This window comes from Mizuhopecten yessoensis, unplaced genomic scaffold (genome assembly GCF_002113885.1).
Source record: "Mizuhopecten yessoensis strain PY_sf001 unplaced genomic scaffold, ASM211388v2 scaffold7813, whole genome shotgun sequence".
NCBI classification, from domain to species: domain Eukaryota; kingdom Metazoa; phylum Mollusca; class Bivalvia; order Pectinida; family Pectinidae; genus Mizuhopecten; species Mizuhopecten yessoensis.
Window position 1 is genome coordinate 13,857 of NW_018407235.1, and position 13,244 is coordinate 27,100.

Here is a 13,244-nt window from a genome sequence, read left to right on the forward strand (position 1 = left end):
TTTTTTATCAATTGTCATCGAAACATATCCAACGGACATTTCTTGGTAAATAATGTTAAATCGATACGTTTCACAGTGAAGTGTATTGAGACAAGATGGACGATAGAGGCAAGTGGGAGAGCATCCATGATTTAAACATTATCATGTTGATTATTTTAAACTGTTCCACCAAGAAAGAAGAAGGGAAAATCTAAAACTTATAAGGCTTTTATAACTTTAACATCCAGTGATTTCATCATTTTAAATGACACTTGGATTTCTGTTTTTCCCATTTCTTCAGTTATAAAGGTTTCCTGTAAATATAATCAAATATTCTAGCTAAGTGATACGTACACCGGGACATTGCTTAAACTAAATAGTCTGTGTTGTTGGAGTTACTCATTTTACCTCTAGGTGTGCCAAGTAAACCTTGCGCCGTACAAGTGACCAATGCTGACCGAACGTCTTTGGCTATCTCTTGGAATCCACCGATAAAAGACGGCGGATCGCCAGTAACAGGATACATCGTTGAGAAACAAACCGCTTGGACACAGGTCGCCAAGGTCCCCGCAGATGAGCTCTCCTGTGTTGCTGACAACCTCATTGAAGGTACAGAGTATGGATTCCGAATCACTGCCGTCAACAAATTCGGCAAGGGCAAAGCTTTGGAATCCGACCAGACATGCATGGTTAAGAGCCCAAATAGTAAGTACAGATCAACATCCCAACTCGTGGTCAGTTAGTAAGTACAGATCAACATCCCAACTCGTGGGCAGTTAGCGGTTAAGTTGTCGTGGTCATTTTATCAATAGGGTACAATTTCTCTGACTAGATTATCAACTGAGTGTAAGTTTGAACTTTATTTTCATTACGAATTATTGTTTGCATTTGCCGAACAACCATTTTAAAGTCATTCTTGAAAATCCATTTGACAATCCTACAAATTCATTCTGCATGTTTGAACTAATTAAAAACATTGAAAGTGAAACAGATACAACATACCTAGTCTAGTGGTAGGACGCCGGGCTCGTGATCGAAAGGTTGCAGGTTCGAGTCACAGCACGGAACTGAGATGTATCTTTGAGAAAGATACTTTACTCCGCTTGTTCCAGTCCGGTCTACTCAGCTGTAAATGAGTACGTGGTTGGGCAATGCTAGAGATGTAGAATGCTAGCTGTGAGCGCCAAAATAGCAGCACCGGATGTGTGCTCCCCAGGGTTTCAGAAATATATTGGCTGGTTGCAAAGGCCCTATAACCACGGATAATAATTTGTGAACAGCTTTGAGACGACCTACGAACTAGGTTGTACTAAAGCGGTATATAAGAACCTCGAATTATTGTAATTATTACCAGGTCACATGCAAACAAATATTTGGATTAGCATTCTGATATTATGAATAAATTTTAACAATGTAGTAACTCCCTAGGTGAGATCTTTTACAATTGAGTTTTTATGCCGCATTCAAAAAAAAAGATATACTGCACAGGCTAAATTCTGCCTAATTTCACAAACTCACGGTAGTGCCAAGAATTTTAGATTAAATTAGTTTTGTCATTATAAGAAGAAGAATGAAATAGCTCCGAACTTTACCTGTGGCCAGAGACCGCGAAAAAGCTGGTTCCATACAGGAAATCTCTTTTGTCCTACCATCATCACATCGTTGGCTTTAAAAGCGCCCTTCGTCCGTGGTCCGTCCTTAATCATGTATTGATCGGAAATTAAGATAGCCGCTGAGAAGCCGTTTGATTTTGACAGTTCAAGTTTGTTGACATTATTTAAAAATATGAGCGGAACGGATAAATTAAATTGAATATGCAGTTTCACCTTGGTTATTTGTTTTGCATGATTAATTTGAGACAGATTAGAAGAATACGATGACCGCCAGGTAACCATCTTGGATTCTGAAGAGTTTGTCGTCACTATTAAAGTTTTTTGTTTTAATTTCATATGTATAATATTCGTGATCTTAAGCTTTGTACTGTTTATTTAAAGGCGTATATACCTGATATCTCATTGTTTTTGCTTCAGTAATTCATTATATCACAAAATCAGTTTTATGATATTAGAAATGAAAATGATATGAAGAAATAATGCTGTCAGTCGCCCGATTCGTCTTGCAATCAATGAATTAAATCCTAGTGATTTTGCAGGTTGAATTTCAGACAGGGACGTTCTGTTCCAGGAGGAAAGAAATTAGTTATGGCAGTTGGGTAAAATAGCATGTACAACATGCAGTACCATTAACGATGTTATTTTTTAAACAGAATCACCCCAACCAAGAGACACCCCGGAAACAACAGAAAGAGATACCAGTGATATCAAAGGTATGATTCTGATTTATTCACTGTACTGCATTTTACTAACAATTGATATCCATACAAATTAATACAAAGTATTATAGACAAACGATAAAGTAGGTGTCATCTTTAACCGCAAAATGAACCAGTATCGTCAAAACGTTTGTATTACTATTTGCACTGAAGCGTGTCCTATAAGCAACAACCGACAGGAAAATGCCGAAGTTTTTTTGGGTGTTTTTTACTTCCATTTTGTATAGATTTGAAACGTCACTTTAGATATTTAAGTTTTAAAGGAGTTAAAAACTGTCTGTTGTTTTGAATATATTTTGTTAATAAATTCCACACGATATGATACATTTCATCTTAATCATACATCTTTTTTTTAGGGATAAAAAATGGAACTTATTATTCTTTGAGTAGATTATCGTTTAAACCTTGATATCAAACAATTTTCACATAAAGTTTGTTGCTTGTGGGTTGTTGCGTAGGGAATTTTGAACCATTTGTTACTGTCAGTATGCCATAGAATATGTTGTTGTTGTTTTTTTATTTCGCATTAAAAAAAAAAATATGACGCAAGGGCTAAATTCTACCAAATTTCACGAACTGATCGTACGAAGTTAAGACAATACTATTGTAGTCCTTATTCGAAAACAAATTTACTAGTTCCGTGGTTCAGCCGTTGTCAGTGACCTCGAAATCGTAGGTTCGATCCAGGAAATCATTCTTAGCTCTCCACCATTCACCTCTTGGATTTTAAGGTTGTGACCGCCATACCGATCCCAGGCACATCTGTCCATTCCTCATCCTCTTGCAATCAGTGAATTAAATTCTAGTGATTTTGCAGGTTGGTTTCAGGCAGGGACGTTCTGTTCCAGGTGGAAAGAAATTAGTGATGGTATTTGGGTAAAAACACATGTACAACATGCAATCATATCTACGATGTTATTTTTTAAACAGAACCACTACAAACAACAGTCAGTCGGGAAACAGAAAGAGATATCAGTGATATGAAAGGTAAGATCCTGATTTATACACTGTACTATATTTACTAACAATTGAATTTATACAAATCAATACAAAGTATTATAGACATACTATAAAGTAGGTGTCATCTTTAAACGTGAAATGAAACAGTTAAGTCAAAACATTCGTATTACTGTCTGCACTAAAGCGTATCCGATGAGCAACAACCAACAAGAGAGTACCAAAGCGTTAACAAAAACCATAATGAAACTCACAATCGATAAAACTAAGGCAAAAAGCAAATTGACATAAAAACCACTGAAAAAGATAAAAAAAAAAAAATCATTCTTGTATTCTGGAGGGTAAGTTTCTTCTGATACATCGACGACACTCGCTATATAAATATAGGTCAAATCCAAGTAACGTCACGTCTACGGATCGAAATTTCCAGGCACTTACAACAAGATGATGAGGAACAATAAAAACATCGACCTTCATATCACACAGAGAAATAACACGTTTCATTACAAAATCATGATAGCAACAATAAAACTTGTCCACAGTCTGCATAATTGGTAGCCCTGTGTTTGACTAATAAAGCTTTTTACCACCGGTCCATAATAATCTGTAAATTATGACATTTGTGACATTAACATACATCAAAAGGTAAGAGGATGCAAAAAGTCCATGTTTCCATGACTGAGAGTATTAACAAATGCCAGAGTTTCTGTGATTCGGTGTAAATTATTTGACAGTTCAGCCAAATTCAGCGTATCAGGATGGTTCATATCTTACTGAAAGAGGGAATATATATCACCTGCAAAATACAGTGAATATTTTGTATATTTATATTTTTGGCAAAGATAATCCATTGCATGTCGTGCCATGTAAAGCCGAGTATACTTTTTGAATACTTGCGTTATGTTGAAGAAAAAACAGCAAGACGACAGGTTGCATCACAGCCTATTGACAGAGAACATTTATGATGCCATTTTATTCAAAATTGAGGCAACAATTTAGCAATATTATAGAATTTCGGTAAAATATTTGTAGATGTGTTCTGTTTGCGTGTCAGTTTTAATATATTCGCTGACATTTGTTTTACCTTTAAATTGTTTTTAGACTTAGACGTAGGTGTTTTTTGTGCATGCATCCACTCATGTTGGCCAATTTGAAATATATTTTTAGATTCATATTTAGATTAAACCGTGCAACAATAATTTACCGGAAAGTATGGTGACATAATTGCAGGAATACGTTAACTTATAGGATATCACAATAGATATTTAATTCTTTTTAACCCAATATTTCCTATGTCATATGATCTTCATTTACACGAAAACCTTTTTTTTAAGCATAAACGGTATCCTCTCAAGAAATATGTTTGTGTTAGGACAACTCCTGTTCTATATATTGTCTAAAATGACCATTCAGCCCTAGCAGTTTCTTTTTGGTTCTGTTTTTGCAGTACGTAGGACCATGGTCTATGGTCAAGCTGTTCCTTTAGTAATAATATCATTTACTTTAAAATAAAAGAATAATTTTACATTATATTTTTTTTTCATAAAAGATGCTAATTTAGTCAAACTGTCGCCATACATAACCAAAGTTTAAATATCTTAAATATATAACATATATTTATCCACCATAGGTAGTTAATACACCTGTATACTAATATAACAGTTACTCTGAGAGGCTTAGGATTTAACATACATTACAAACATTTTGATGAAGACGAACTAAACTACTGTATCATTTTGACTGATTTGTTTAAGTTACCTGTGTATTTAACCCGTGATTAAGATATAGAACAAATAATTGCAATGTTCTATTGATACACTGTTGTGTCATCTCCATGTAGCCTTTAAATTGCTAAATGAGTGTATGGTTTGAGTATATTATTTTAATTGCTTTTATATTGTATGATTTTTGCAAGGAAATGACAAATATGATTTATGGTTTCGGTATTTCATTATTGTTTTTAAATTGTGTGGTGTTTGTAAGAAAATGACAAACATTTTTTTTATTATCGTTTGTAACCTATACTCCAAAAGATTATCTTTCTTGTTTCTTTGAGTATACACGTCATTATCTCCTAATACGTATATATATGTATATATTCACTAGCATCGTCATCAGCAATTGTTGATGCATAACGTATCTGCATCATCAACATGCTTATAGAAATTATAAAATGACTTTGTTAACAATATGAACGATAAACACATTCATCGAATAATAGACGTAGTATTGTTTGAACAAAGTTTAGTATGGAAAAAAAGTAATACACTATTTTCCCACAAGGAACCACTGTGTAACGAGAGGGATTACGTTGAGGCAATCTGCAGTAAATCACTTCTCTCGGGCAATTGCGTTGTCTCAGGGACTATCTAGTTTCGTTTACGAAAGTGTTTTTTTCGCAAATAGTCCCTTCTTTCCGTCAGACCAAGCAAGCACGAAATGCAGAAACTATGTTCAAATATCTTTGAACGTGTGTTTATAATTCTAAATATATATCTAACGATGTTGTTTTAAAATCTTGTGTCTAGATTTGTTAACCTGTGTATAAGATATAGAACAAATTATTGCAAAGTTCTATTGATACAAAATGTACACTGTATTGCTAATATCTATGTAGGATGTAAATTGCTGTATGGTTTAGTCTGAGTATTTAATTATTGAGTGTAGATGGTATGGTGTTTACTACAAAGTGACAGCCATTTTTTATTACCGTATGTAAACTATAATCCAAATGTTTATATTTCTTGTTTCTTTGATTATTTACGTGATTATCTTCTTATAGATATTTATATATTAACCCAATATTTCCTATGTCATATGACCTTCATTTACACGAAAACCTATTTTAAGCATAAACGGTATCCTCTCAAGAAATATGTTTGTGTTAGGACAACTCCTGTTCTATATATTGTCTAAAATGACCATTCAGCCCTAGCAGTTTACTTTCGGTTTTGTTTATGCAGTACGTAAGAACATGGTCTATGGTCAAACAGTTCCTTTAGTAATAATATCATTTACTTTAAAATAAAAGAATAATTTTACATTATAATTATTTTTTTATAAAAGCTGCTAATTTAGTCAAACTGTCGCCATACATAACCAAAGTTTAAATATCTTAAATATATAACATATATTTATCCACCATAGGTAGTTAATACACTTGTACACTAATATAACAGTTACTCTGAGAGGATTAGGATTAACATACATTAAAAACATTTTGATGAAGACGAACTGAACTACTGTATCATTTTGACTGATTTGTTTATTTTACCTGTATACTTAGCCCGTGTTTAAGATATAGAACAAATAATTGCAATGCTCTATTGATACACTGTTGTGTCATCTCCATGTAGCCTGTAAATTGCTAAATGAGTGTATGGTTTGAGTATATTATTTTAATTGCTTTTATAATGAATGATTTTTGCAAGGAAATGACAGATATGATTTATAGTTTGGGTATTTCATTATTGTTTTTAAATTGTGTGGTGTTTGTAAAAAAATGACAGACATTTTTTTTAGTATCGTTTGTAACCTTTAAACCAAAAGATTATATTTCTCGTTTTTTTTACTAAACACTTGATTATCTTCTAATACAGATATATATATATATATATATTCACTAGCATCGTCATCAGCAATTGTTGATGCATAACGTATCCACATCATCAACATGCTTATAGAAAGTGATCAAATGACTTGGTTAACAATATGCACGATAAACACATTCATAGAATAATAGACGTTATATTGTTTGAACAAAGTTTAGTATGGAAAAAAAGTAATACACTATTTTCCCACAAGAAACCACTGTGTAACGAGAGGGATTACGTTGAGGCAATCTGCAGTAAATCACTTCTCTCGGGCAATTGCGTTGTCTCAGGGACTATCTAGTTTCGTTTACGATAGTGCTTTTTTCGCAAATAGTCCCTTCTTTCCGTCAGACCAAGCAAGCACGAAATGCAGAAACTATGTTCAAATATCTTTGAACGCGTGTTCATAATTCTCAATATATATCTAACGATGTTGTTTTAAAATCTTGTGTCTAGATTTGTTGACCTGTGTATACGATATAGAACAAATTATTGCAATGTTCTATTGATACAAAATGTACACTGTATTGCTAATCTCCATGTAGGATGTAAATTGCTGTATGAGTTAGTCTGAGTATTTAATTATTGAGTGTAGATGGTATGGTGTTTACTACAAAGTGACAGACATTTTTTTATTACCGTATGTAAACTATAATCCAAATGTTTATATTTCTTGTTTCTTTGATTATTTACGTGATTATCTTCTTATACAGATTTTCTTAACCAGATTTATATATTCACTAGCATCGTCATAAGCAAAGGTTGATGCATAACGTAACCGTACCATCAGCATGCTTAAAGAAACAGGAAAATATAGGGACATAATTGCAGGAATCCGCTTACACTTAGGATATCAAAATAGATAGGGGATGCATTTAAACCCAATATTTTCAATGTCATATTACCTACCTTTGCAAGAAAACTTATATTTAAAGCATATACAGTACCCTCTAAAGGGACATTTTAGTGTTAGGAGAACTCCTGTTCTACATATTGTCTTAAACGTGACCGTTTACTTTCGGTTCTGTTTATGTATTACGTAAGGGTATGCTGGAGCGAGATCAATGGTCCAGTTGTTTGCTAAGGAATATTATTATTTACATTGAAATGAAATTTTCTTTTGAATAAGAAAGCATGATATAATGATCTTATTTAGTCCAGGTTTTGTTAATTATTGCCATACATAACCAATATTTCAATCGTGTAACAATAGTAGCAGTTAATACATTTGTATACGAAGCTTAGGATTAACATACGTTACACACAGTTTGATGATAAAGTACTACTGTAGCATTTTGACTGATTTGTTTGTGTTACCTGTGTACTTATTCTGTGTATATGATACAGAACAAATAATTGTAATGTTCTATTGATACACTGTTTTGTCATCGCCATGTAGGATGTATATTCAATTACTGTACATTGCTGAATGATTTTATTGTTTGTGTATGTTATTATTGCTTTTAGATTGTATAGCGTTTGCAAGAAAGTGACAGACAATCATTATTATTGTTTGTAAACTCTAATCCATAGGTTTGTTTTTTCTCGATATTTTTTAAATTAGACATTTGATTATCTTCTTTTACAGATTTATATACTCACTAGGATCGTTATCATGAAATGTGGATGCAAAACGTAATCTTATCATCATCATTATAAACAAAGGGATAAGATGGCTTTTTAACAATACGAACGATCTTCATCGAATAGCAGACGTAGTATTGATTGAACTAAGTTTAGGATAGAAAAAGTAATACATTTTGTCCACAGACAATCATCGTGTAACGAGAGTGATCAATTTTTACATATCTTGGTTAAGGTAAAGTTCATTAGATCACTACTCTGAGACATTACGTTTGTCTCCGTGACGATCCAGTTACGTTCACGAAACCGCGTTTTTATTTACAAATAGTCCCTTCTCTCCATCAGACAAATCAAGCATGAAATGCAGAAACCATGTTCAATTGTTTTTGAACGGGTGATTATAATTCTTGATATATATCTAACGATGTAGTTTTAGAGTCTGGTTTACCTTCCATTTTGTACGTAGTGTAAATGTACAATATCGCAGCAAATCATTGCAAAGTTATTGTTGCAATACACTTGATCCAAAACAGCTGGACAAATACCAGAACTTTATCAATACATGTGGATGCGATGCTTTTTATATAATTACAGTGTAAAGATCCTGTTCAAACATACTGTTTTTATATACCTAATACATGATTTGAGTTCGGTTTTTTGTGATTTATTAAGTTGACAAAGCAACAAATATATAGTGAGCAAATTAAATGCAGTTTGGATTACGACTTATGACAAACGAAACTGCATAACATGAAATGTTTGCTTTGTATGAACATTTGTGCTTTTCATGGTTGCTATGGAGCCCCAAAAATAAATATAATGGATTTGATTGATATACATAAGCATTAAGTGATCAAAATGTTTCTAAACTTCGAAAGAAAATACCCACAAATTTCATGTTTTTTAGTTTATTTTACAATTAATATGTTGAAGTCTATTCCTCTCTCGAAGATAGTTGTGACTTCAATGTGACTTAATGCTATGACTACTTACTGATTTTAGAACAGGTTTAACTAAATCGATAAACTGTATCTCATTTGTTTAAAAATATACTGACACGCAAACAAGAGCCTCAAGTTGATTCGGGCGCGTCCAAATGCGTTTATCTAATAATTCATATAGTTTGGGAATGTCTTTGACGTTTTGGCAGAGATAATCAATTGCGCCATGTGTTGCCATTTTGCAAACTTAAGTGGTATTGAAGAACAAACGGAAAGACGACAGGTTGCATCACAGTGAATTGATAAAAAAANACAATTTGAAGCAAACCATTGGCAAAATATTTTAAGAAAATAATTTATCCACAACAGCTGGATAAATACCAGAATTTCATTATTACATGTGTATGTATTGCATTGAATATCATTACAGTGCAAAGATCCTGTTAAAACATGTTTTTTTTATATATAGACCTTATGTATGTTTTGAGTTTGTTGTTTGTTGGTGACTTAATAAGTTGACACAGGAACAAATATGTAACGAGCAAATGCAGTTTAGAATACGATTTATCACAACGCTACCGTATAACATGAAATGTGTGCTGTGTATGAACATTCGTGTTTTGCATGGTTGCTATGGAATCTCAAACATAAATACAATGAATATGATTGATATATATGAGCATTGATTGATCAAAATGACTTTAAACTACGAAAAATAATTCCACGGACATTTCCTGTTATACAGTATGTAATATTGATTACAATCTGAACCGCTTCGTGAGTTGTATATATCATGTCCCTAAATATTTCTAATTTTTTAGTGCCTCCTATTTTTAATTTGTTTGATTTTGGCTTTAATGTAGAAACGTAGAATGAACATGTTACTTATCAAAGTTTTGCAATTGTATTCTTTCTGATAAGCTCTATAAAAAAACACGAGAATAACGAACGCAAACAAAAGCTACTGATAGAATACTTGGTCCGAATTCGGAATGAAATACCGTCTATGATTACAATATCTCGAGCTCAAAAGTTGACAAATAACAAATGTCCACTTGATACGGATAATAAGACATCTAGACCTGTTTATCTTTCAAACAAAAAAACGTTTGCCGCTTTTTAATACAACATACGTCATTATACCTGTTACAATGATATCAATTAAGATAAAATTCACACTTTAGTTACAAGTAATTAAAAAAGTAATTGATTGCTGTATTTTTTCCGACATGTATGTATTAGTAAAATCAAAGTATTATTTTGTGTCTCAATTTTTCTCGTTTGAAGGAAAATATTATCTCGTTTGAAGAGAAATGAGAAGCAATCCAGCTCAACAGTGGTGTTTTTACAACCACATGGAAATGAATACATTTCACCACTTGATTAATCCAGCACCAAATGGTTACTGTAAACTCGATCGAAATCTTTGACATATGTAAAGTTAAAGTTCTTACACATTGACAGGGACATCTTATAACTATGCTACCTAACAAAATCTGCCGTTTTCCATATATATTAGATTGAGTTGGTTTTATACATTTTTGTTATTATATATCTTGTACGGACCTTTGTTCCTTATGTCGTTTGTCCTTTAATCTTATATATCCAAAATTATCTATGGTCATTATTAGGTGTAAATTGATAAAATAGCTATCAAAGAATATTATCATTTTGACAAGGACTTGCTGGATCATGATATATAAAAAACACTTGCTGGATCATGATATAGAACAAACACTTGCTGGACTACGATGTTCAGGATTATTTTGGATTACACTTTGTAAAAAATGCTTGTTTTTATACATTTTTAATACAGTGTATGAAAAATGTTTTCAGAACCTAAACCAACCACTTGCTTTGTTAATATATATGACCATGATTTGGTTTTTAAGTTCCAAACGCATGTTTGTTCAAGATGTATGAAAACAATTGTTGGACTACGATGTTTGCCATTTTATGATTGTTTTCAAATATATCGGTTTATCACTTTCTTTATATCTCCTTAGACATTTTGTTTGCTATCCGCTTTACTTAATAAATATAGTGCTTTCTTTTTCTGATCAGTTGTTAGTCATTTGTACCCAATGTCATATTCACAGAGAACGCATATGAGCCCGGCTCATACTATGTTTCTTTCAGAGATATATCAGGTTATAATTTAAAAGGAGGACATCACAAATACAGATTTTCGTATCATATCAGTAAGTGCTTATTCTAATAGCTTATTGATAAAACCAGAAAAAAATGTTATGCTACATAGATTAAGTAATTAGCAACTTCCTTCCGTTATTGGTCGTCGGATGGTGCAGTGAATAGCGCACTTTCCTTTCACCAAGGTGGCCAGGGTTCGATTCCCCGATCGGACGTGAAATGGTATTGGGTCACCTGCCCGACCGCGTGGGTTTTCCCCGGAAACTCCAGTTTCCTCCCACACTAAGATGCCCCGCGCGCTAACTTCTGGGCCAACAAGAGTGGTGATTAATATAAGTTTAAATAACTTGTTTCATAATTGTTTATAAAAGTTTATATTTATATTTGTATTTACCACCTCCCAACAGTACACATACAACTTTGTTCTCCCTGATTCTCATCCAGGTTCAAGGTAAAGTGCCTAGCAAGACGACAAAATAAAGCTAAGATACTACTCTGTCTAGCAATTGATTCTAACAATTCGTCAGGATACCATACCATACATAGAAGACAAATGCTAGTGTTGATCTAAGGGGCATTGTATTTAAAACCTCCTTAATAACTTAATTACAATTAGTTGAGCTGAGTTACTTAAAAAGAGATTATCATAATTATTTGGTGATGGTTTCCACGTTTGCATTTTATAATGAGAAACATTGCAATGCATCGACTAGCCTTAACGACAGGGGGCGGTTCAGCATAACAGGATGTTGTTTATAAGAGACATATTATAGAAAGAAATGAAAGTTATCCAAGAGATAAAATCGTAAACAGGAAACAACATATTGACAGTGTACCAAAAAGTGTAGATAAGCAGGACACAATACACGTTATGTCTTCATTGCTGTAGAGGTAAACGACACAACATTGCACATATAACACATACAAGACATACTACGTAATGTACTAAAGAAAAACAATATATATTGTGTTGCCAGTAGTTGTTGAAGCAACGATGATGACGCAGCGTTTATCCAAGACTGATTGTAATATGAAAACGACAAACAATGTTGGTTAATCGGTGTAGTAAACAAGGAGACACTTTTGGTTTAAGGAGACATTAAGCTATCTGTACATAGGGTTGCAATAACGAGCATTGTATCGTATATAATTGAAAAGCAAAGCATGAAAAGAAGTTCCTTTAATTGCTGATATTTACTGATTCAGAATAAGATAACTTAGATAAACTATATTTAAAGTTGGTAAGACGAGGAAAAACAATAAAACACATGTAAACTCTAATGAGCTTTTCAGACTGACATTTATGTTTTAGATGCTTTGTATCATAGATGATTGGTATTCATCATAATAATTTTTGCATCAACTACACTATGTTCTCCGTATTGTGACAGGTAAATAAGTCAATCAGAATTAAACACCAGTTTCTGTCTGCACCTAGCTATAAATCAGCACGTGGCATGTAATTTAACAACGTTGCTAAACAATGGAGTTAAAACTTGTGTTAGTTGTATCATTGTTGATTTCGACATACATGAATATTTTATTGTTTCTTTTATGACTAGTGATGTATCAATCAATTATTTAAAAAAAAAAAGAAAAAAAAAAAGTCTATTTTTTTTCATTTAAATTATCAACAAATCGTAATAAAAACCAATGAAATTGCATCTGTATAGAAACAAATCTGTACTGATAAGTCAAATGCTCAGT

General features: G+C 32.7%; 1 protein-coding gene across 1 annotated transcript; it reads left to right on the forward strand.

The window, feature by feature from the left end:
- The first annotated feature begins 95 nt into the window (after window positions 1-95).
- LOC110454373 (immunoglobulin superfamily member 22-like) lies at window positions 96-8,354 on the forward strand. Its single transcript, XM_021503840.1, has 5 exons — window positions 96-108; window positions 394-684; window positions 2,246-2,305; window positions 3,242-3,298; window positions 8,329-8,354. The coding sequence occupies exons 1-5, from the start codon at window positions 96-98 to the stop codon at window positions 8,352-8,354; spliced, it is 447 nt and encodes a 148-aa protein (XP_021359515.1).
- Window positions 8,355-13,244: the final 4,890 nt, after the last annotated feature.

Bases quoted from the DNA above. Each gene is read 5' to 3' on its own strand.
- LOC110454373 (XM_021503840.1), top strand. The intron at 685-2,245 runs GTAAGTACAGAT...TTTTTTAAACAG, and splicing joins CATGGTTAAGAGCCCAAATA to AATCACCCCAACCAAGAGAC. The intron at 3,299-8,328 runs GTAAGATCCTGA...TATTGCTTTTAG, and splicing joins AGATATCAGTGATATGAAAG to ATTGTATAGCGTTTGCAAGA.